This window comes from Propithecus coquereli, unplaced genomic scaffold (assembly GCF_000956105.1).
Source record: "Propithecus coquereli isolate 6110/MARCELLA unplaced genomic scaffold, Pcoq_1.0 Scaffold785, whole genome shotgun sequence".
Lineage (NCBI taxonomy): Eukaryota > Metazoa > Chordata > Mammalia > Primates > Indriidae > Propithecus > Propithecus coquereli.
This window is the reverse complement of record NW_012154007.1, coordinates 1,411,760-1,437,267: the sequence shown is the minus strand read 5'-3', so window position 1 is coordinate 1,437,267 and position 25,508 is coordinate 1,411,760. Positions and strand designations below refer to the sequence as shown.

Below are 25,508 nucleotides of genomic sequence, written 5' to 3'. Positions count from 1 at the left end.
TTTAAACGAGGGAATTCATTATATAAAAAGTAATCCTCACTTTGTAAAGCTTTGCTCCATAATGACACTTTCCCTAACACTCAGTCACAAGCTGGATCCTGCCTCTCTGGCAGATGGTGACAGGGAGTTCAAGCATTACGCACGCTTCCAGGTATCACCTGTTTAACCTGGCCAACCTAACTGTCCCGGAACCAGGGTTTCTGTACAGGAAGAGAGTCCATCACGCACATTGTCCATCAGCTGCTCCGAACACTCTCTCTCCTTCCTTTCCTCGTCGGCCAGGGCAAAGTATTCCGAGTCACCGGCACCCAACATCTCCATGTTTGACAGCTTGACCTGAAGTCCCTTTTCTAACTCCTCCAAATCCTGGAGAAGAAAGAGAAAGCAAATAAACTAAGAAAAAATGTAATGTGTCTTAAATTCTAGAGAAATAAATGCTTTTTTCACCACATTGTCATGAAATAGTTCTTAACAGTAATTAAATGCTCTGGGTGTTGTCCTACTTAAGGCTTGATTAAAAAAATCTATTTTTCTCATTAAATTATTTTCTCATTAAATTGTTTTCTTCTATATCTTGCCGCCTCCCCCCCCCCAAAAATAGAACATACTTTAGAAACGATGAAACAGTGTCCTTCAATCACTATGAATTCCTGGAAAATGCATGGCATCTGAGGGGTCAGGAGGGAACCTTTCTTCCTTCCCCTTCTGGTTTCCCTGGGGAAGGATTACCCACTACAATCCAGGTGAGGAAGTGATATGTATTTGATTGGTGGGTTCGAGAGCAAGAAGTGAGCACAGTGGCTTAGCTTGCCCAGCCCCTTCCTTTTTGGATAGACCATTCAGGGAGGCCATTGCTCTGGTGTGGTCTCAGCCTAGAATAAGATGGGCAGCAAAGGTCCTGCTTCCATGTGGGGAAGCCTGACGTGGCTTTTGAGCAGGAAATTGAGCTAATTCTGGGACTCAGTGTTAGGAACTCATGATTGCTGTGCACCTGAGCCACGTCCTCCAAGCTGGTCTTGCATCGGTAGTAAAGCTACATTTTGATATCTGTCTCCCCAACTCTCTCTCAATTGATTCTGAACTCAGGGGGGGAAGGGGGAGTCATATGTATGGAGTCCTTTGAACCCCAACACGGCATGTGGGAGGCAATTCTATTTCCTCCAGAGCTGTGTTCACTGCCATGTAACCAATACTGGTGTGGGTTCAGGTTCATTAGGAAAAATAACATTGGTATAAACTACTATTGAGGACCCAAGCTAAGGCCATATGTGATTTCTAATTCTCACAGCATCTCCACAAGAGAGAAATTAAGGCTCTTTTCCGGATGACAAAACTGGTATACAGGAAGTTAAGATATTTTGTCCGAAGTCTCCCAGGCAGGAAATGGCAATGCCAGGCTTGTCCCTACTCTTCCAACTTCTGAGCACCTCTTGTCCTCTTCTAGCAGTCTGAAGGTTGTTGCAAGCATTAGATGAAATTATGCATTTAAAGCACTTGGATAGACTGTCTCAATGAGTGGTAGCCACTGTTAGAATCATTAATAACATGCTCGTCCAAAGCCAAACAGCCCTGTAAGTGGTAGAGGTGGGATTTGATAAGGCCCGTGGACTCCAGAGCTTACTCTTCCCATTATAACAAACAGTATTGTTTCATTATTACTGTAATAGTACACTTATGAATATCATCACCATTATTATTATTTTTACTATCGGATAATCATTTAAACTCACTGAGCCTCAGTTTCCTCAGCTGTAAAACAGAAATAATAATGGCCACTCCCAGGGCTGTGGCGAAGGTTAAATAAAATAACGCATGTCAAGCACCGTGTGCATTGCCTGCTGGGAGGGTCACTGCAGGAGCGGTGCTGAGGACAGAAACAGAGGCGATGGGGTACCTCCTCCCCTCGCAGAATGAAGTGAGCAATCCTTCCTCATGGAATCCAGAAGAGTACAACAGAGACATTCCCTCCCACACATCGGGCTCATGGTGGTGGTAACAAGGATGAGGATGACAATGACGATGATAATGAAGACAAGGTAGCAGTAGAGTAAAGAGGGTGAGGAAGATGATCGTGGTGATGGTTGTGGTGATGAAAATGATCATGACAAAGATGCAGAAGATGATGGTGGTGGTGATGGCAGTGAGGAAAGCGATGTCAATAACAATGATGATGATGAAGAAGATGATGTTAGTGGTGGGTGGAGGAGGAGGAGGAGGATGAAGAGGGTGGTGACTGTAGTGATGACAACGATGATGACAATGTTGAGGAGGATGATGTGATGGTGGTGATGAGGATGGTGGTGATGATTATGTCGATGTAGTGAGGATGATGACACTGACAATGATGATAATGATGGCAGTGATGACAATGAAGGTGGCAGGTTGTGCTGACGGGAATGAGGAGGAGGACGAAGAGGATGGGGTTGGTGACAGTAGGGGTCATGAGGACGACAACAAAGCTGTTGATGAATATGACAATGTGGTGGTGGAGACAGTGACGATAATGGTGACAACCAGGGTGGCGACGACCAAGAGGACAGTGGTGATGGTGACGATAATGACAGCGTGTATGATGAGGAAGGTGCTGGTGGCGGCAGTGGTGGTGATGGTGATGGTAATGAGATAAAAATGATGGCAATGACGACGATGATGAAGACACTGGTGGCTGTGGTGGTGGCTGTGGTGACAATGATGGCAGCTATCACACACCCCCAGTCCAGCTATTCCTGGTGTGTCATACACATTTATTTCTCTCTTCCTGTCTGCACCCCCACAGGATCGGAATTATCCCATTGCACACAGAAAGAAACCAGGGTTCCAAGAGCACGTAAAAGAAGCAGGACACCAGCTGGGACCAGTTTGATTCCAAGCCCTGACTCTTTGCTGCACATGAAACAAGATAAACTTTCTATAAAAGACTGAGAAGAGTAGAATACAAAGAAGGATAAACAGCTTGAACCAAAAACCAAGATATATCTTTAAAAATACCCCACACTTGTGCAGAAAATAACATCAACTAAGATTGTCTTTGAGTGGTGGCTATGACCAGCATTTTTCTCTTTGTTGCTGTAAACGTTTTTCCCAAGTTTAATAATACACATTGTTATTTTTATATTTGTACAAATACTTTTATATGTCATTATATTGTGTTAAAAGTGTATATTATATTAATAATAAACTATTTTTATACATGAAAGCAAAAATACTGTCATTGTTTAAGTTTTATATATTATAATAAACTGTTTTTTAAGTTACCTTGAAATACAGGTTGAAGACTTACTTACGTTTTCTTGTTTTGAAAGAATCTTCTGGTATAATTCATCATCAGACTTCTTTTTAGGAAGAAGGTCAAGGAGGCACATTTTAAAAATCTGAATAAACATCTATTGCCAAAACAGGAACGGTAACAAGAGAAAGGTTTAAACAATGGTGTCGCTCTCCCTGTCTGTTCTGTCTCTCCTCCCTCTCTTCCCTGCTCCTTCTTTGCTTGCTGTCTTCTCTCTCTCCCTCTCTCTCTCTCACATACATCCTTTTTGCCGTAGAAAAGGACCTCATACTATAAATCATGACGATGGCCTATAATGGACTACATGTTCATAAAGCTTCTAAAGAATGCTTCGTTTTTTTCTTCACTCACTTATTCAACCAACGCTAGGTGCCTACTCTGCGCAAGGCCTCTACGCCCCATTTCCATATAGATCAAGGAAATACAGGAGGCAAAGACTGCTTCCCTGTGGAAAGAGTCAAGGGGACAAGTGTGAAACTGGGATATGTAAAGTTGTCCACCTCTGCCTCAACAGATGGAGACATCCCTTAAACCAAGGACCCTCCCATACGCGGGGACACCCAGGAGAGTCCAGACGATGCTGTCTCCACAATTTGCTCACCCATTCACCCATTGTAGGATATCTGGATTGTTTCCAGTTTTGATTATTACAAATAGTGCTGTTAAGAACGCTCATGTCCAGGTTTTTGTGCAAACATGAGTTTCTCTGGGATAGATGCCCACGAGTGCAACTGCTGGGTCTTCCAGTAAGTACATGTTAGGTGTTATAAGAAATTGCCAAAACGTTTTCCAAGGTGGCTGCACCATTTTCCATTCCCCCCAGCAATGTCTGAGTGATCATTTCTTCACATATTCACCAGCACGTGGTGTTGTCACTATTTTTTATTTTAGTCATTCTGACAGGTGTGCAGTGGTATCTCATTGTGGTTTTAACTTGCATTTCCCTAACGGCTTAATGATGTTGAACATCTGTTATATTATGTCACCATTTGTGTATCTTTTTTGGTAAAATATCTGTTCGTGTCTTTTGCCCATTTTCTAACTAGATTGTTTTCTTTTTTTCAGATGAGTTTTGAGAGTTCTTTAGGTATTCCAGGTACAAGCACTTTCGTTGGTAGACATGTGGTTTGCAAATATTTTCTCTCGCTCTGTAACTTGTCTCTTCATCCTCTTAATAAGGTCTTTTACAAAGCAAAAGCTTTTTAATTTTGATGAAGTCCAATTGATTAATTTTTCTCTTTATGGGTCATGCTTTTGATGTCAAATCTAAAACCTCTTGGCCTAGGTCTAGATCCTGAAGATTTTCCCCTCACATTTTTTTTTAAAAGATTTATGGTTTTATTGTTTACATTTAAGTACATAATCCATTTTGAGTCAATTTTTATATAAAGTGTGAGGTTTAGGTTGAAGTTCACTTTATTTATTTATTGTTTTGCTTACGGATGTCCAGTTGCTCCAGTACCATTTATTGAAAACCTCCTCATTCCTCCAATGAAGTGCTCCTTTGCCAAAGGCCATTTAGACACAATTGCATGGTAAGACACTTTTTCATGCAGCGGTTAGCAAACTTTTTCCGTAAGGGCCACACAGCAAGCATTTTTGGGCATTGCAGGCCAGATGACCTCTTTTGCGACGCTCAGTTCTGCTGCTGTAGCACGAAGGCTGCTATAGGCACTATGGAAACAGATGGGTGTGGCCAGCTTTGGCTCAAGGGTCATAGTTTCTGACCCTGTTTTAATGGGTTCAGGTTTGTTAAGCATTCTTCCGTGCCAGGCTGACATATGTACCATATATACCATCACTTGATCTCCACTGCATGTGGGGAGGCTGGTACAACCTTCCCCATTTTACAGATAATGAACCCCCTGGCTGAGAAAGCTGTGCAACTTGCCTCATGTCACATAGCCATGAGGGATGGAGCTGAGATTCGAATCCAGAACTCTCTGTACCACTCTTCATTATATCTGCCAATGCTAATGGCCTCTAAGAAGAAAGTGGTGTCCCACCCTTCTACCCACTGAAGCCCGAGATGGTGGCAGATAACATTCTTTTCTCAAGATGCTCATCTCAAATCCACCTTCTTTGTGACCCAAACTGGATCAGTAACATTTACAGTCCCCATCCAACCCTTCAGTGATTTTGAAATAATTATAGGATAATTCTGAAATAATTATAGACTTGAAGGTGCAAAAATATGTGTTGTGGGTATTATGTCTAAAAAAACGCATCCCTTAATTTAAAAATACCTTATTGGTAAAAAAGGCCAATGATCGTCTGAGCCATCAGCAAGTCATAATCTTTTTGCAGGTGGAGGTGGAGGGTCTCCTCCACATCGACGGTGCTGGCTGATCAGGGTCCTGGGTGCTGAAGGTTGGGGTGGCTAAAGGTTGGCAATTTCTTAAAAGAAGACAACAGTAAAGTTTGCCACATTGACTGACTCTTCCTTTCACGAAAGATTTCTCTGCAGCATGAGATGCTATTTGATAGCATTTTACACACAGTAGAACTTCTTTAAAAATTGGAGTCAAGCTTTTCAAATCCTGCCACTGCTTTATCAACTGAATGTCATATTTTAAATCCTTTGTTGTCATTTCCAGTAGGTTCACAGCATCTTCACCAGGAGTAGATTCCATCTCTAGAAACCACTTTCTTTGCCCATCTGTAAGAAGCAACTTCTTATGCATTAAAGTTTGATCATGAGATAGCAGCAACTCAGTCCCATCTTCAGGCTCGCATCTAGTTCCAGTTGCTGTTTCCACCACACCTGCAGTGACTTCCTCCACTGAAGTCCTGAAGTCCTCAAAGTCACCCATGAGGGTTGGAATCAACTTCTAAACTCCTGGTGATGTTGATATTTTGACCTCCTCGTGAATGTTCTCAATGGCATCTAGAATGGTAAGTCCTTCCCAGAAGGTTTCCAGTTTACTTTGCCCAGATCCATCAGAGGAATCACTGGCAGCTACGGCCTTAGGAAATATCTTTCTTTCTTTCCTTTCATTTTTTTTTTTTTTTTTTTTTTGAGATAGGGTCTTGCTCTGTCACCGGGACTGGAGTGCAGTGGCATCATCGTAGCTCACAGCAACTGCAAACTCCTGGGCTCAAGTGATCCTCCTGCCCCAGCCTCCTGAGTAGCTGGGACTCCAGGAGCCACCACCATGCTCGGCTAACTTTTTCTATTTTTAACAGAGACAGGGGGTCTCGCCCTCGCTCGGGGGTGGGGTGGTGGGAGTGCAGGGCCACGCTCTGTGTCTTGGATCTTAGCATGATCTGTGGTTTTCAATACTGCCACCTATGTATAAGGCCGGTCCTGCTCACACAGAGGCCAGGTTTCTCTCAGGAGCACTCCAGTTTCACATTCTTGCACTTTCCCAGTTTATAATGGGACGCCCCGTGGGCGCATGTGTCTGAATGCCTCTGTTTCTCTCTCTCCTCCACCCTCTCCATAGGTCTCATTCTGCATTCAACAATTCAGAGAACGTGCCTCAGGGGCAATGATTCCCCGTGTTTGTTAACCGCTGTGGCTTCCACGGCTGGGCGACCCCGTCGGGGGTTCTGTGGCCACAGTGGGGCTCATGGCTCCGCTTCCCGCGGCTCAGCCCCACTACACGTTCCATCAGAGACGGCGAGCGTCCGGCAAAGGCGCGCCGCCTCGTATTTCCCTAACGCGTTCCCATCGCTGGCTCAGAGGACGCGCACACACGAAGGTGCTGAGCGTCCCATCTCGGCTCCGCGCCTGCAGCTTCATGGCTCTGGGCAAGGCCTCGGCTCTGCGCCTTAGAGTGAGACGGTAATGGCGCCCGCCTCTCTGGGCTGTGGTCGGGTTTAATACTCCCGGGACCTCGTATACAGTAAGCACTCAATAAAATCCACACTCATAAATGTTATCATCACCATTATCGTACCTTTGAAAATATTGTTCCCTTTTAACTGTCTCTGATCCGTCTCCAGCGGGGCGTACCCCGGAGCAGGCGCTCACCCGTCTGCGTGGGCCCCGCAGCTCTGGCTACAGCTGTGGCTGTTTGCACCAGCGGCGCAAGCTGCTTTTCCATTGTGTGCCCGCTATGAGACTCAGCCGCTCCCCTCCCGTGCGGCTGCTCCGTTTTCACTGATGTCCCCTCTCAAGGGCCTCTGGGACTCAGTGGACAGGGAGGGCCTTGTGTCCCAGTTTCTGTCCCTGAACAAGGGAGAGGAAAGGAGTATTTCCACCCACCATGTGCTTTTCCTGTCTCAGCGCTGTGTCCAAACGCAGCAGATCTTTTAAGTGAAGGTGGTAGACACACAGGTCGATGTCCACACTGAAAAATAAAAGAAGAGACGGAAAAGACCTTCCGAGCATCTGAAACGAAGTTAGCACAGCCCTAGCCAGCACGAGGCACCTGTGTCCCCCCCATCACCAGGTCCCGTTTAGCAGTGCGCTGACGGCCCTAACACCCGGGGTTTGCAAGGAATCAAACGAGCTGTTGCAAACCCGCCAATGACCAGGAGGGATCAGCTGGTGTCAGGGACATCCGAGAAAAGCCCACGGAGCGAGGGAAGGAGAAACAACGATGTCTCCTCTGCACGTCTTCACATCTGACACCACATGCCACCCTTCCTCAGTGCCATCTGCACATTCCACGGCGAGGAAACCGACTCAGGAAATAGAGGATCAGAGAAAGCCAGTGGCTGTCGCAGGGTTGCGGGGGCAGAGTGTGACTGTCTCTGACCATTTTTCCTCATAGCAAGTGCATTTTATGAATAAACGACAGCACTCCCACACGAACTGTCTCACATGCTCCAGTCTGAGTGCTGCATGACAGCCGTTCTACGCCAGCGCCGGCCGATCCTAGGAGGCCCCTGTTCAATAAAGTGCCTCCTTCCCCGGGGCCACCTTCAGGGTCATTTCAAGTTCAAGGATCCGAGCCCATTCTTTCCGCAGCTCTGAGCTGGACCATTCCCTAGCTCACGCCAGCCCTTGGAGTCACAGAATTTTAGAGCAGAGAGAGGCCTGAGGACCAGGGCGCAAACCTGCCACATGCTGAGCCTTGCTCTAGGCTGGGTCCAATCACTCCTTCACGCACCACTGTGTGACCTTGGGCAAGTTATCCAGCCTCTCTGTGTCTCACTCTGTTCTTTGAGAAATAGGGGAATAATAGCATCTACCTAAAGGGCAGTTAGGAGGAATTAATTAATTCATTGATTAATATTTATTGATCACCAAACCCAGGCTCCCTCCCACTGGGCAATGTGCTCAGGAGAGTATTAGTCCCGGTAAAGCGCTTAGCACTCTGCCCACTGCTCAGAAGGCACTCAGCCTGGACAGTTGCCATGCTGTGCTGCAACGCATGCCAGTGGTTAAATGAGGTCCCCTCGTCCTCTCTGTGTAGGGCTCAGGCCTGACTCTATAAGCCCAGTGTTGTCCAACACTGTGGTAAGTGACAAACGCATCTGGGGCCCCAGCTCTGACTGGGTCGCTGTGTGTCCCTGCTTGAGTCACTTGTCCTCTCTGGGCCTCTGTTTCCTCCTCTGACAATGTACGACCCATTGGCCCACTCTGAGAGGACCGGAGGTCTCATCCTCCATTCCGCCCCTTCCTTACCTCTCAGAGGCCAGCACCTCCGGAAAGGTGTTCACCCGGAGGAAGGTGCGGCTGAGAAACCTATCGTCGCTGGTGGCCGAGTGGATGCTGGACGAGGAGCTGCAGTCGTCCTTCTCAGCCTGGCTCAGGCTCCCCAGGCTGCTGGAAGGGGAGGCCTCCACTGGCTGGTGCGGCAGGACGGCTTGCTTTAAGTTCTCATGCAGGGATGGGTTGGAGGACCCGTCGGCCAGAGGCTGCGGTGGCAGAAGGGAGATCATTGTTACTCCATGTGACGTCTCGCAGATTCACCGTGGGGCTTCCTGTGATGTTTGATGGTGGCTCGCAGGAAGGCCTGGCTGGATGCCCTGGTCAGGGGTGTGCGTGACAGCGCCATGCAACCACTGCTGATGGTGCAGAAAGGCCCCACAGCCACGTGAAGGACGTGGTTCCCAATGTGCTTTGGGGACAGTTCCCTGAACTATAACCAATTACTGCTCACCACAAAGCTTCCATAGAAAAATTAGTTTGGGAAAGGCTCGTTAAACAAGATGGAATAATTTCTTTGGTGCAGGAGGAATTCTTAGAGCCTTCAGTATGCCCTGGCTGTCTTCCAAAGCAAACAATAATTTCAAAAACCTAACGTGTACCAAATGCTCAGATGTCAAACACTGTTCTAAGCCCTTGTGTATGTTCTCTGTTATCCTCAGTGAGGATAATGAGGCAGACCTGTTATCCCCATTTCTTCGATGAAGAAACCAAGGCACAGGGAAGTCAGGAAATGGTCACGCAGTACATGGCTGAGATAGGAGTTAGGACGGAGCTGGGGTAAATCCAGAGCTCGTTCTCCCAACCACCAAAAGAGCAGGCAGCATTTTCCTGAACTTACTCCACCAGGAAACTCTTTGCACAAAGCACCTTCGAGGCCGAGGGCTCCCTGAAGCACCACGGAACCGCAGTCTGCAGCAGTCCCGGTGCACTGGGGGCTCCTGGTTACAGGTGAGACCTGTGGCTGGGTATTGGGGTTTGACTCTGGCTCACCCGCTTCTTGCCATGTGGCCTCGGGCAGGCCATTAGCGTCTCTGGGCCTCAGTTTCCTCATGCGTAGCATGAAGACAATGTTATTCACCTGACAGGCATATTGCCAAGTTGCAAGGCCTAATGCATGACAGACACTGAGCACCACGCCAGCCCCACAGTAGGTGTTCAGTAAGTGCCAGCTGCTGGCATTAGCCCAAGGCTCTGTGAACAAGGATTAATTTTGGAAACTGGGTCAATATCAGCATCTTTATTAATGCTAAAAGGGCAGGGTAGATGTTGTCCTACCATGCTGTCACCAGGTGCCCCTGGGCAATTCTGTACCTTGATAGATCTTGGATATACTCTGTTCCTGATAATGTTGCCATAAAATAAATTAACCCTAAGTTTTGCTCCATTTCAAACACCAAAATTACCCCTATAAAACCCTTGAATAGGACCAAAGATTGCCATTTAATGACCCCACCAGCCCCCCAATCTCTAGTACATGACTGAGTTAACTGCATTTCTAGGACAAAGCTCAGAACGCTCACCCGGAACTTCTGATTGATGGGGTAGACGACCTTTGCCTTCAGTGCAAATGCAGCGACGTTGCTTTTGGAAGGAGGCTCACACTCCTGGAAAGGAAAGAAACCAACGGCATGTGAGGACTCCTGTCAAATGAAGGATAAACTGCCAGGAGTTTCCATAGTGGCACATCCCATTTGTAACAGCAGCCCTGGACAGCGACCCCAACAGCCACATTTATATCCAAGTAAGTGCTCACTTGCTAGAAGGATGGATGGATGGATGGATGGATGGAAGGACATGTGGAGAGACGGATGGGTGGATGAATAGGTGGACAGACAGATGTATTGATGGGCAGATAGATGGGTATATGGACAGATGAACAGAAAAACAGATGCTATCAACAGAGAATGGCACATTCTTCATTTAATTCTAAGTCTTCAGCTTTGGAGTAAGTAAGGATTTGAATAACTTGAAAAGAATCAATAGGAGCCTCCTAAAGAATTGTGAGTCATCGTTAAGTGGAAAAAGCGAACACAAAAAATAATCTTAGCATTGCCAGGGGTATAAACACATGTGGCAATCAATATTCACACAAGATTTTAAATTAGGCCCTTAAACAAATAGAAGTGGTTGGGCAAATCTTTTAACTTCCCCAAGCCTTGGTCTTCCCAGGTAGTAAATACAGAGTATCTGCCCCAAGCCCACACAGATAAAGCCCCGGCTAAGTGGCAGGCGCAGAGGGGAAGCCAAGCCACGGGCTGCTACGTGCGGCGGCGTGATGAACTGCCGTCCAACCCTGCTCAGGAATCACCTCCCCCGATTCACTGTGAATAATAAATAGCCTGCTGTGTCCCGACAACCCCTCTGCCTCTCTCCTTTGGGGGTGCCCACACCCTGCCCCACGCTTCGCAGTCAGTGCCGAGTCAATGGTTTGGAAAAAACGGCAAGTGCACGAAGGCAGACAGCCTAGCCAGGAGCCAGAGCTGCAGACCTCGAGACGTCTCTGCTGAGCAATCCGGAACAGGCTGGCCGATGAAAGCTGCACCCACATCTATTTCAATGCCTTTCAGCTACATCCTGAAGAAAGAGCTCCGCAGTGAATGATTGATTTCCAACTGCTAAGTCCACCGTGGAGTAAGACACCCTGTTGTGGGAATCAGAAAGGTCGATCGCTTGCTCGTAATGTGGGGTGCTGAGACGGCCCTGACTGAGCCAGCATTGGGGCCTACCTACGTGTCCAGAGCGAGTGTCACCGTGACACCCTGTGAGGAGCGCAGGACGGAAGCTGCGTGTTGAGGGCCCAGCTCTGATAATTTCTCTCTGTATCTCACGGATCACAAAAACAGGCTCAGACGGCAGCAATGGGGAAGACCTGAACCACACACGGCCCTCCAAGCGCTGCCAGAGAGGCTACTGTCTCCACTTCTCAGATGGGGAAACTGAGAGGTTACACACAGATAAGAAACGCCAGAGCCAGGATTTGAACTCAGTTTTGCTGGCTCCAGGCCCATCCTCTTCAGCTGACACCAACCTGGCTCCTTCGACATGATACGAAGAAGAAGACGAGGAGCTGTGAAGTTTAAAGTGGGGTTCAGTAGAGAAGGCCCCCAGGCCTGGCTCACCTGCCCAGGAACCTGAGCCAGATACGAGGCACCTCATCACTCCAACTCCCCACATCCAATTAATCACAAATCCCACCAACCTAACCTCCTAAATAGCTCCCGAATCCATGGCCCCGGACTAAGCCTCCATCATGTCTAACCTGAAGGGCTGCAATAGCTTCCTCACTGGCTCATTTGTGTATTAAACGCCTACTATGTGCTGGCCACTTTGTGCATATTTGCTCATTTAGTTATCACACAACAGCCGGCTTGGGGAGGCCTTTATAATAATTATCATGCCCACCTTATGGAGGGGCAAGCTAAGGCTCAGAGGTTAAGGCCTTCCAATTCATTCTCTATGTGGGAAGTGAATGATCTTTTAAATATGCACTTCCCATCACTGCTCATCTTAGAACCTTCCCAGCTTCCCTCTGACCTGAGGGTACAAGGCCTGGCCTGCTCTCAACCCCCAGCATCCAGCCCGCTCTTTACTTGAAGACTTGCTGGTGAACTGGTACAAAAGCCAAGAATGGCAGTGAGATTAAAAAGGCTGAACTCAGGACCAGTTAGAAAATCTGTGAGGCCCAGTGCAAAATGAAAATGGGGGGGTCTTATTAAAAATGATTCTGGATTTTGAGACAGCGACAGTAGAGTCCAGCAGCCCAGGGTAGCGCCCTTCCGAGCATGGCCCCGGGTGACTGCACAGGTTGCAGGCCCAGGACACCCCCCCTGGCTGACTGTCCAGGGGAGGCACATTTGCTCACGTGAGAGATGCAAAATCAAAAGAGAACTGTGCATGTTTAAGCTTCTCCCACATGTAGGTGAAAAGGAAGGACAGAGAAAATGGGGTGAGCGTGAGAGGAAGGCATGGTCTCTCCTGCCAGGAGTTCATCTTCAAGAGGTGAGATGCAAAACAAACACAGTTATAAGAATAAAAGGATGCTGGAGCAGGGCCCACCGAGACCCCTGGGAGCAGCACCCGGGCACGGGGGAGCCGCGGCTTGTGCATCAGAACCACACTCGCGGCGGTGGGGAGGCTCCACCTGTCCCATCCACCTGTAGACTGCACCCACGGAGGGTGCCCTAAGGACTGTCATGACCTCTGCCAGGAGATGAAGGACCCGGGAGCCCTTGGCACCCAGAATCAAGGAGTGATCAGGCTTCTTTCTGCCACTGTGTTCAGTTTTTTAAAGCTCTCCTTATTAGGTTCAGATGTCCTCCAAGTTCTGCTGTTCTCCCCAGCTGAAGGAATACAATTATTTAGAAAATTGGATGTAGCACAAATGTACAACGCAAAACTCCTTCAGCTGAAGCAATGCAATTATTCAGAAAATTGGTTAAAGCACAACTGCAGGAAAAGAAAAGCATTTCACTCACCAATGTAAACGCGTTCTTTTCAGTGAACACTTAAATGCATCTGTAAGGGTCTATCTCTCCCCCCACTCCCGGCACAGGAACTGAAGGAGAGACTAGCCTGTGTTGTAGCGTGCCTCAGAACGTTCTGGAATTTTGTTTGTTTTGGCCGAGATGAGCTATTCATTAAACAGAGTTCATCCAGAGAGTGGCACAGACCACAATGCCTGGGTTTGCTGTGCACTAGAGGACAAGGGAATTATGGCTCAACTCGCAGGGCCAGAACAGTCCTGGCCACGTGCTTGTCTGAAAAAGGCAAGGCATTCTGAAAAGCCAGTCAGTGGAACAGGCAGATCTTTAACTTATCTCTTGGCAATTATTAGCTTGATAATGGGCCTCTAGTAAGGGTAGCTAAATAGTGAACAGGTAAGGCATTACTAAGCAGAAAAAAAATGAATTCACCATCCAAGGAGGTAGACAGACTTGGCCTCTCTGCAAACGCTAATTGGGCGCATATTCTGTGGCAGGAATGTTGACATGAGTTCACTCAGCCCTGGGTGACCTCGGCGGGGTGGGAGGGCAACATCATACGGTCATTGTAAATGTCATTACTGTCATTGTAAAGCGGTAAGCCTGAGGCTCAGACAGGTTACATTTCTTTCCCAACATCACACAGCAAACACGTGGCAGAGTTGGGACTGGTTCTACAATCCTAGATCCGAAAGCCAGTGTTGTTTTCATCACATCCAAAGCTGCCCTATGTGTGAGCAGGCTTGGTTGTTTTTTTAAGCAGCTTTACTGAGATTTAATTCACACACGGCACAATTCTCCCATGTGAACCACACAGTGTAACGGTTTCCATCTTCACAGACAAGCGCAGCCATCGCCACAGTCGGTTTTACAGCATTTTCATGGCATCAAAGAGAAACCCCTTTAGCCATCACCCTCCTCCCTTTCCGCCCTCTACCCCAGCCCCTGGCAACCACTAATCTACCTTCTGTCTATAAATTTCCCTGTTCTGGATACTTTGCGTGAATGGCGTCCTATAACATGTGATCCTTGGTGACTGGCTTCTTTCATTCAGCATCACGTTTTCAAGGTTCGTCCACATGTATCAGTGCTTCAATCCTTTCTTTAGGGACTGAGTCTCGCTCTGTCCCCCAAGCTGGAGTGCGGTGGCATCATCACAGCTCACTGCAGCTTCCAACTCCTGGGCTCAAGCGATCCTCCTGCCTCAGCCTCTTGAGTAGCTGGGACTACAGGTGCCACCACTGCACCTGGCTAATATTTCTATTTTTAGTAGAGATGGGTCTCGCTCTTGCTCAGGCTGGTCTCAGACTCCTGAGCTCAAGTGATCCTCCCGCCTCGGCCTCCCAGAGTTGCTAGGATGACAGGCGTGACCCACAGTGCCTGGCCTCAATCATTTTATGGCCAAATAATATTCCATTGTACGGATATATCACATTATTTTTTCATTTTTCAGTTGATGGTCATTGGGTTGCTTCCATGTTTTGGCTATTGTGAAAAGTGTTAATTTGAACATGTGTACACGTTTTTGTGTGGACGTTTGTTTTCATTTCTGTGATTGGGGGTCTCGTAGTTTGGAGGGACAGAGGGGTAGAGAGAGACAAATTAGGGAAGAGAGAGGCAGAGAGACAGGGAGATGCCACACACCTGCAGGCTCACACACAGTGTCACAGAGACGCATGTGAGAGAGGTGGACGGAGGATGCAGAGAGGTACCCTGGCGCACACACATGTGGGAAGACCAGCACAGAGACACCGGGACAGGAGCAGGAGGGGAGACTCCAGTCTCGCAAGCCCCGCCTGGGACAGCAGCAGCTGCCCTCCCCTTCTCGCCTCGCCTCACCTCAGCGCAGGGTGGGCAGCTCCTCCTCCCACAGGCTCCTGTCGCCTGGGCAGGAGACGGGCAGAGCTAACTCTCAAAAGCTGATTTCTCAGCATAACTAGAAGCCAAGCCCTGTTGATTTCAAGCCTTTGGTGACATTTGTTTTGAAGCAGCCAGGCCACTTTCTTCTGTGGTAAGCTGAGGCTGCGGAACATACCAGAAAGGGACAGAAAGTGGCAGAGGGCGTGGAGTGCAGCCCTCCCTGAGCAGGGGCTGGCCAGATCCAGGGACACATCTCAGCTTGGCTACTCCCGGCTGTGTGACTCAGGAGAGCAGCCTACCTCCCTGGTCCTCGGTTTCTGCATCTGGACAATGGGTATATAAAATCTGCCTCAGGGCTGCTGAGTTAGATGAGATAGTGATAAATGTAAAATTGCCTGGCACTAATAGGTGCTAAACAATGTTAGCTCAATCTTTGCCCCTTTCTCCAGGAGACGAAGTCTGTGGCACTTTCTAGGGGGCTAGGAAGTGACTAGAAATGTCATACGCTCTCCACCCACGGGGCTCCCCTAGGACGCGATGCTCCGTGGGCAGAGTGAAGGCTCCAGGAAGGAACGGGGAGAATTCATCTTTGTCCGTCCCTGCCAGAGGCCCAGCACCCCCGCCCCTCAAATACTTACTCAAAAGAAATGAAACGAAAACAAGACATACACGCGAGCGTTCATGGCGGCTTTGCTCACCGTGGCCAAACACTGATGTTGGGGCGCGTCAACCCAACGTCCACCAAATGGTAAGCGCTGAAGAAACTGGTCCCTCCGCACAGTGGGCGGCCACTGAGCACCAGATGGGGGCGAATTATTGATATACGCAACAGAATGGATAATCTCGGAAGTGTTCTGTTGTCAGAACGCAGGCACAGAAAAGCGCACGACTCCGTCCACATGAAGCTCTGGAGCGTGGCGACGGAAAGCACCTCCGGGGCTGCCTCTGAAGTGCCTGTGGGAGGCGGGGATGGACCAGAGGGGGCACTAGGGAACTTTCTGGGGTGATGAAAACGTCCTTGATGGGGGCATCGGTTTCCAAGTGTGTGTGCAGTTGACAAAACTCATCAAACTGTAAACCTAAAATCTGTACTTTTTTTGTATGTAAATTGTACCTCGAGAAAAGCAGCCTATTGGGAAAACGCCTCCGTTACAGGCTCGTCTGCATGGCACCGGGGCTGCCGGTGGGACACCCGCCACCCCCGCGTGCGCTGGGCGAGCAGACGCCAACACCAAGCTTACGTCCAGAGCGTCCTCATCCCTTGACGTCTGCGCTTCTCTCTTCCGCCTCCTTGACGGGGAGCCGGTTTCCGAGGGGGTCTGTACGTTACACTCCAAATTCTCGAGCAGACTGTGAGCGTCGTCTTTCTAAATCCCCAAGGGCAGGGACGGGGGGCGAGTAGAAACACCGAGTCAATCAGCCTGGTCCCCCAGGACTTTGCCGGTCAATCCCCCCACGCCCAGCGCTGCTTCCGCCCGGCTCTGTGCTTGTGCACCTCACGCTGCGTGCAAGCAGTGCCCCACCTCCCACCCCGCCTGGGGTCTGCTACGCATCCTTCAGGACTGTTCAGGCCACCTTCCTGAGAAGCCCCCGGGGCCCCGACAAGCCCTATCTCAGTGCACCCTCAGGACTTGAAGAAAAGCTGGTTCCATTTTCCTTCTGGGTTGGTGGTCCCATTAGACTGTGAGATTTTTGGGGGTAACAGCTAAGCATGGGAAATGGCACATAAATATTAATTTTCCTGTTGTTTTCAATAATGTCATTGGATGGTTTCTAAGAAAATATCTTAGGTAACCTTAAATTACACAGTGGTTGTGAACTACACTCGATGCTCATCATTTGTGGATTTTGTATTTGCAAATTCCCTTACTTGCTAAAATTTGTTACCCCCAACCAGTTCTCATGGCAATTTCAGAGTCATTCCTGGACACGAACAGAGCGTGAAAATTGAGTCATCCGACACACATGTTCTCAGCGGAACTTAGAACAAGGTGATGCTCTGCCTTCTTGTGTCAGCTGTCATGGTGCAAACTCGTGTCCTTTTCTCAGCCTAGTTAGTGCCGTGCTTTTTGCATTTTTGTGCTTTTTCTTGGTGATTCTATTTAAAATGGCCCCCAAACCCAGAGCTGAGGAGCTGTCGAGTGTGCCTAAGCACAGAAAGACTGTGGTGTGGCTCAGGGAGAAAACACGTATGTTAGAGAAATTTCGTTCAGGCCTGGTTACAGCGCTGTTGTCTGTGAGCCCAATGTCAATGAATCAAAAACGCATATTAAATTAGATGTCTTTAAACAGAAACACACATAAAACAAGGTTAGTATTGATCAGTTAATGGAAATTTTGTGACCAGAGGTTTGCAGGAACCTAACCCTGGATCCCCGCTGGGAGCAATGGCTCAGTGCTCGCTGGGGCGGTGTTCTCAGTGACTGCATTGTGGATAAGGAGAAAAGACTGCATTTAAAATTCTGTTATGCCAGAGACACTTATCAACTGCCTCTGTGACCATTAGCTGCTCACAAATATCATCTCTGAGGAAATATCACAAGTTTGTCACTGAGTTAGTCAGCAATTATACTGAGCACCTACTATGTGCTAAACCTTGTTCTAAGCACTGGGAATAGAGTAATGGACAAAAGATACAAAGTTTCTTCCTTTGTGGAACTTATATCTAGTGAGAGAAGACATAAACAAACCAACAAATAAATATATAGTATGTCAGGGGTGGTATGTTATAGAGAAAAATAATGGAGGGAGGGGGAATGGAGAATGATGGGAGGGGAGGGTCTCTTGGACAAGGTGGTATTTGAGAAGAAATCTGAAGGAAGTGAAGGAGCAAGCCCCTGAGATATCTCAGGATAAAACATTGCAGTAGTGGGAATAGCAAGTGCAAAGGCCCTGAGGCAGGCTCATGCTAGGCATGTCCGGGGAAGCCTGTGTAGGTGAAGTAGTCTGAAGTGGGTTTCAGGGTAGAGAAGGTAGATGATGAAGCCAGAGATTTTTTTGGTTGTTTCTTTAGCAGCCACAGCTGGCCAGTGCAAGGGTTCTGCAAGGAAGTACCCAATGAGATCATCTTACAGTAAAGACCCCAGGAGAAAAACCTCATCCATCCCACAGAGGGAGCAAAAGTTTTTTTAGATCTCTATTTAAAAATGACCACGAGAGTCACTAGCCATTTGAGGACAGACTCTAATATAAAAGACAAAACCCAAGACAAAAAGAAAAAGCAAACAGGAAACAGATACAACACAGGGAAAACTTCAAACAAACACACACCTCTATTGGCCTCAGAGAAATCGAAGAAGATATTTCATTCACAAAATAAGAATAGGATGGTATAAACATAGAATATTCTGAGAACAAAAAAGAACGCTTAAAAATTAAAAATATGAAAAACTCAATATATGTATAAAGTTGAGAAAGGTCTCCCAGAAAGTATAAAAAGACAAAGAAATGAGTAATTGGAGAGAAAGAATAAGAGGCCCAATTCAATCTAAAAATGATAGGAGTTCTTGAAAAAGAGAACATATAAAAGGAAAAGAATCATCAAAGAAATAATCAAGAAAATGAGTTTCTAGATTGAGAGGGCATTCCAAATGTCTAGCACAATGGATGACAACAGATTCCCACCAATACCTATTCTGGTGCAATTTCATACACTGGAGGCAAAGAAAAGATTCTTTAAGATTCTATAGAGGAACAAAAGTTACTTCCAGCAAAATATCAAGGATCCAAATAGAATCAATTTTCTCAACATCAACAATATAAGTTAGAAGACAATAGAAAAATGCCTTCAAAACGCTGTGGGGAAATTATTTTCAATCCAGAATTATATACCTAACTAACCTAACCAAATTAAGTATAAAGATAGAAGAACATAGATATTTTTAGACATAGAAATTCTCAAGAGTTACAGCCATCTCTTTCTCAGAAAACTACTGAAGGATATGCTCCAGCCACACAAAGAAATGAGTCAAAGAAGGATGCATGCAGGGGTCCCTAAAACAGGATCCAGCTCAGGAGAGAGGTGAAGAGGTCCTAGCAGGATGGTCCTGAGAGGTCTCAATGGCCACAGGGAAAGCGCAGAGCAGCTGCTTCTCAAACTTTAAAAACATGTAAATCACTGGGAGGACATGTTAAACACAGTTTGCTGGCCTCAAGCCCAAAGCTTGTCATTCAGTGAGTCTGGGGACTCAGGAATTTGCATTTTTATCGAGCAATGTTGATGTTCCTGGTCTGGTCCACACTTTAGAGTGCTGTGGTCTAGAGAACGAAGAGCTCAAATCAGAGCATATCAGAATGTTTCTGGGAGAGACGGTTTTCTCAAGAAGAGAAAATGCATCAAATATCTAACGTATTCAAATGTCTTGAAAGGAAAGGTATATAAATAGGGGATAGGTTAGTGTTAAATGAGTAAGTACATAGAATTTAAGCAAATGAAAAAAACTGAGTAGCTTAACTTCAGGGAAAACAAAATGTTGTGCAAGAAAGGTAAGTATTCATAATCATAACTGATCTTTGATTTACAGAGACTAATGTTTATAAAATCATAATAATGGAAACACAGAATACTGATTTAACCCAAATTACCCTGTAACCACAGAGGTAGAGTTGGTAGTACTGGGAGGGGTGGGCATACTGCCGGAAAGGGGAGGAAAGAGAACTAGATCCTCTTCCCTTCCACAGGGGGAGTCACCGGTCCCACGACAGCAAGCAGCAGCAGTGGAGGCAAGTTATTTAAAAATGGGAAGTAAATTCCCCAAATGCCCAGCTGAAAGAGTTGAACAAGGTGGCTTCTGAGAAGTGGAAAATGGGCAGTGGTGTTGCTGCTTTTGAACTCATACTTTAAATTACATGCACGGATAACTTCAATACAAATAAAAAAGTTTTAATTATGAAATAAGTAAAAATAATAAAATAAAACAAAAACCACAAAAGGAAGGTGGTGCAAGATTAAATTATGACTTGGACGAGAGGAGGACAACGAAGAGTACCCAGGAGGCACCGAAGGAGGAAGTGCCTGACCTGGCTGGGAGGGTCAAGAGGGTGTCCCCAGGCGATCTTTTCTCTGGGTCCTGAAGGCTGAGGACAGAGGAGGAGAGAGGCCACAGCATGGAGAGAGAATGGATGTGCAGAAGCGCAGGGCGTCTGGGGAACAGTGAGATGTCTTGTGGCTGGACCAGGATGGGGCGGCTGCCTGTACACCTGTGTTTTAGGCTGGTGCTCCAGGAACATAAGCTGCCTTATGTACCATGCTAGGAAATCGGGCATTATCTTTTGTAGGCAACCAGGAGTCCCTGGAACTTTTTCACTGGGAGAGTCAAACTGTCAGAAACACCTTTAGAAACAGAAATGAGAGGGAGGAGACAGGAGGAAAGGAGTCTCATTAGAAAGTAGGTTGTTGCAGCTGGGTGAGGTGGCTTGCGCCTGTAATCCTGACACTCTGGGAGGCCGAGGTGGGAGCGCAGCTTGAGCTCAGGAGTTCGAGACCAGCCTCAGCAAGAGTGAGACCCCATCGCTACAAGAAACAGAAAAAATTAGCCGGGTATAGTGGTGTGCACCTGTAGTCCCAGCTACTGGGGAGGCTGAGGCAGGAGGATTGCTTGAGCCCAGGAGTTTGAGTTTGCAGTGAGCTATGATGACACCCCTGTACTCTACTAAAGGTGACAGAGTGAGACTCTGTCTCAAAAAAAAAGAAAAGAAAAGAAAGAAAGAAATAAAGAAGGTTGTTGCAAAGATGACATGAAATTATAAGAAAATCTTGTTAGTTCTACCTTTGAGCCACAGCCCCCTCCATGAGTGCCACCTGGTCTGAGACACCATCACTCTCAGCTGACCAGAAGTGCCGACCCAGACAGCTTGGTTCACCCCTGTAAACCACAGCTGACTCAGCTACCAAATGGGATACCGACCACCACTTTGCCAGGTAGGAGATGATTAAAGCTCTGGCTTTGGTGTTCAGACTTGGGCTGAAATCTACCTGCACTGTTCACTCACCATGTGACCCCGGATAAACAATCACCTTGCAAAGCCTCAGCTGCCTCACTGTGAAGTGGGGACAATGATAGTTCCCCTGCCTCATAGGCCTCAAGCGAGGAGGAAGAACCCAATGTCTATGAACAGTCTGCATGGGGCGCCCAGCAAGTCTCTGCGCCTTACTGCCCTTCCTGCTTCACACTAGCCAGCCTCTCTCAGTGTCCCTTAATCACCAGCAGGATCTGACAGCCCCCACCCTGCCTGCGAGCATCGCGCTCATTATTTTAGTTTGAGCCTTTTGCAGCGTGCTCTGCAAGAGTCATCTGCATTGTGAAAGAGCGCTGCTTCCCTGGAGCCCTGCAGGACTTGGCTTCTTTCATGTGGGCCAGGAAGTGGGGAGCAAGACCACCCACCTTAGCACTGATCTTACCAGACTTCATCCCCCAAAGAGGTGGAGGCTGCAAGGACCTAAAATAGTGGTCATACCACTACTGATGGCATGTCCGCCACGGGCCAGGCACTTCCGTGGCCATCCAACCCATCTGGACAACTGCCATGTGAAGCGGCCCTTAATTCCCTCAGGTTTACTTGTAATGTGGCCTTCTTGAGATTGTGAACCTCAAGCAGGCCAGGCCAGGATCTGTCCTGCTGCTCACGAACGTGCAGGGAAGTAGAAGGTACCCTGCAAACTTTTACTGACGGGGCGAATGAACCAATGCATGCCAATGCGGCAGCGGGGACTCAAGCACCGAGTGGCAACCCACACAGCAAGGAGGCAAGAGGCAGGGCAGGAATGGATGTCCAGGCGTGGGCGTCCCCAGCGCTCCTGTCCACCACTCTGAGCTGGGCTCCTCTGCCGGCATGGTACCCAAAGCCTTGGTGCTACAGATTGGGAGCCGGAGGCCAGTAGGGGTTTGGCGGCTGTCCAGGATCGCACAGAGCAGTAGGAGGGAGCAGGCACTTCTGGGGGTCCCCAGGCCAGTGCCCTTTAGTCACTCCGCCACTTCCCTCCTGGAGCATATGGGCGCGAAGCCCGTGATCCCGCCCAAGTGGTCGCAGAGCTCAGGGTCGGCCGCCCCGGAGCCCAGGACCCAGGAGCACCGCGCCCGCTCCCCACCACGAGGCTGCCGGCTTGGCCACCCACCTGGTGCCGCGGACGCTGGCGGCCAGCGCGGCAGCCGACCCAGAGGCCGAGGCCCACGCCGATCGCGGCGCCCAGCAGCACGGCGGGGACCAGCAGCGCCGGCGCCGGCCTCAGCGCGTCCCGGCCAAGCAGCAGCCGCGCGTCGCCAGTGCAATCCGCCGCGCCGCGGGCCATCTGGGGGGCTCAGGCGAGCGGGCCGCGTCCACCCGCCGCCGCGCAGGGACTGGGTCCCCGCCCGCTGCACCGGCCCCGCCAGGACGGCGAAGCGGGGCTTCGAGCCCGGGCGGGCCGGGGGCGAGCGCGCTCCGGCGACTTTCGGGCCTGCTAGGCCTCCGGGCTCCCGCGCCAGTCCCCTTCGCTGCCCCGCCGCGCCCGAGGGAGGAGCCAGATCTCCGCCCAGAACTTGGGGCCACCGCGCCGGGCCCTGCCCTCTCACTGAGCATGCCCGGCCAGGACCCCGCGCAAGCAGGCCCGGTTTTCACCCGCCCTTGGGCTCCTGGGCGGGAAGGGCGCCCCCGACCACCCAGGAAGGCGTTTGCCTTTAGCTGTATTGAGTGCTTAGGACATGCTAAGCATTGAGCATTTAGCCGATGATCTCATAAACTTTCTCGACAACCTCTACCACGGGCACCGGTTTCCCCTGTCCTCCTGAGAAGGAAGATCGTAGAGCTGGGAAGTGACCAGATGCAGGTCTGACTCCTGTCCTCATTCCTAACCTGCACCATCAACCTTCCTGGGGCCACACAGCCTACCACTGCCTCTGACCTTGTTGGCCCGAAGCCTCCTTCTTTAATCCTATTTTCTGCCGCGGATGGTCAATGCTTTTCTCCGCGTGGTCATTCATTCACTCAGCACTTGGACAGAGTCTTTTGTATGCCTGGGAGGGTGGGGGACAGGCCAGCGATGAACCAGGCCAGGTCCCAGGCCTGGAGGCTCTCACAGCTGTGGGAGATAAAACAATTAGATGACCCATCACCTGTTTTTTCTTTGAGCAAACTTACTGAGCAGCTGCTAGATGCTTGTTGTCGTCCTGCGTGCTGGGGGCGCCCGCACATGCCCACACGAACACACGCGCGCATACACACACACACACACACACACACACACACACACACATACACAGTATTGTCCTGGGTGCTGGGGATACACACACACACACACACACACACACACACACACAGAGTATTGTCCTGGGTGCTGGGGATACACACACACACAGAGTATTGTCCTGGGTGCGGGGATACACACACACACACACACAGTATTGTCCTGGGTGCTGGGGGTACACACGTTCTCCTGCCCTTTGGAGTGCAATTCACTGAGGGCAGGGGTGGGGTACCATGGGGATCTCCTTCAGAGAAGAAGTTTTGTCCTTTCAGCCTGGATGCCCGCCCACCCACGGTTCTAGTTTCATCATTTCCTCATGGCAAGATGGGAACTATTATCCAAATTCTTTATCGTTTTTGTAGATAAAGAAACTGACACCTTCAAGGTTTTGCAACTAAGGAGTGGGGCAGAATATAGTCACACCTGTGTCTGTCTGGCTTCAAGGCTCAAACTCTGCTATGCGAGTTTCCTAAATGTTTCCTTAGAAGCATGTCCAAGGTTCCTAGGAGTGCCGGTGGGGGCAATAATCTGGAGTTCTTGGCTTTACACTGGGTATTTCTTTGGGTGCTTTTGCTGCAGTTTTAACAATGTGGTGTCCTTTGCATTTTACTTTATCAAAAAAATGTTTGATAAAATCATCCTTTAAATTATGCACTGTCAAATAACACTGATGATCCAGCAAGATGCCTGGCATTTAGCCTTTGGCCTTGTCTCCCCCCTGGCATGCTGCTGGACATCCTCTGGTGCAGGAAGCTTGCCTAATAAATTCTCAGGTTTTCAAACCCCATTGACTTGTCCATGTCAGCTCAAGAAAGGGGAGGCAGGAGGGTCTTCCAAGTGCCAGGCTCCCTGGCCTGAGGCTGCAGACAGCCTGACAGGCTGCCCAGCAGGAAAGCTGGCAGGAGAGGAGCCCTCTCCCCAATGAATAGGTATAAGCTGTCACCTAGGGCCCAGGAGGGGTTGAGGAAGCAAATGCCCTTCCAAGCTCCTGTCCCTCCTCTCTGTCTCTTTCTCCCCCTCCTCCTCCCTCCCTTGGCAAAGCAAATCCCCCCTGCTCCAATGGAGAGTTCAAGGAGAGCTTGCTGGCTGCTGCCTGGCTTCAAACACCAACTCTCCTCTTTCTGGTTCCCCAGAGGGTGGCACAGTGGCTGGCCTCACTACCTGTCTCCCACTGGGAATGTGCAGGGCACTGGGCAGGTCCAGGAGCTAATCCACAGCAAGGGCTCAGGCAGCGGTGCTCCACCAGGCTAGACTGAACCCCACAGGAAGCGAGGGACGCTTTTCCTTCTCTGCCTACTCCCTGCCCCTCTGTGCTGTCCTGTCCCCTCTGGGCTCTCCAGAATGCATGGCCCTGCTCTCCAAATGCTTCCCCATTTTCTAGCAGGGGGCTGCCAAGGATTGGAGGGAAACTCCAACTCAGTCCGGTGTGTAGGGAAAGACTTCCCAGAGGAGGCGGAGAGCCGGATAGGCCATACTGTAGGGGCCCCGGGGCCCTGGTACTCTTTGGGAGCTGGGGAGTGACCCGATCTGACTTGAGAAGTGCCTAGTCCGCGCGCGGTAGGGCGCGAACCCCCGCGGCGCCTGGCTCAGCGCGATCCGTCGGCTCCCTCCTCCCACGCCCGTCCCGGGCACCTCCCAGCCCGCCAAGCCCCAGATGAGGGTGTTCCAGAAAACTTTCCCCGGCGGCTCGCACTGAGCATGCTCGGCGGTGGGGCGGGCCTGGGGTCCGGAAGCTCCGGAGACTCCGCCGCGCCAGCCACTTCGGAGGTCGCCGTCCCAGCAGGCGATGAGCCCGGCTCGCTCTCGGGGGCGCGCTACGTGGGTGCTGGCCGGGGCCCTCCTGGCCGTGGCCCTGGCGCTGGGGGGCAGAGGCTGTCTCCCCGCGGGCCCGGGTCCCCTCCGGGGCCCCTTCGGCGCGCAGCCGCCCCCGGATCCTTCCGCGGCTCCCGGGGCTGCGGGAAGCCTGGGGACCCCTCCTGGGCCGAACGGGGCGGGGCCCCAGGAGACCGCACAGGTAAGGAGGACCCGCCCGCAGTCACGGGTCTGTCTCAGTGG

General features: G+C 49.5%; 2 protein-coding genes across 2 annotated transcripts in view; one reads left to right on the top strand and one right to left on the bottom strand.

The window, feature by feature from the left end:
• The window catches only part of EVC (Ellis van Creveld protein), a 71,062-nt gene extending 48,542 nt beyond the window's left edge, over nt 1–22,520 (bottom strand). Inside the window, exons 1-7 of the mRNA XM_012662850.1 lie at nt 22,347–22,520; nt 16,474–16,599; nt 10,412–10,495; nt 8,865–9,097; nt 7,497–7,581; nt 3,285–3,383; nt 229–366 (exon numbers count right to left, since the gene is read on the bottom strand). Coding sequence (XP_012518304.1) covers nt 229–366; nt 3,285–3,383; nt 7,497–7,581; nt 8,865–9,097; nt 10,412–10,495; nt 16,474–16,599; nt 22,347–22,520 — 939 coding nt within the window. The remainder of the gene's footprint in view (nt 1–228; nt 367–3,284; nt 3,384–7,496; nt 7,582–8,864; nt 9,098–10,411; nt 10,496–16,473; nt 16,600–22,346) is intronic.
• Nucleotides 22,521–25,186: 2,666 nt separating this feature from the next.
• The window catches only part of EVC2 (Ellis van Creveld syndrome 2), a 137,477-nt gene continuing 137,155 nt past the window's right edge, over nt 25,187–25,508 (top strand). The window contains exon 1 of the mRNA XM_012662838.1: nt 25,187–25,467. Coding sequence (XP_012518292.1) covers nt 25,240–25,467 — 228 coding nt within the window. The 5' untranslated portion in view covers nt 25,187–25,239. The remainder of the gene's footprint in view (nt 25,468–25,508) is intronic.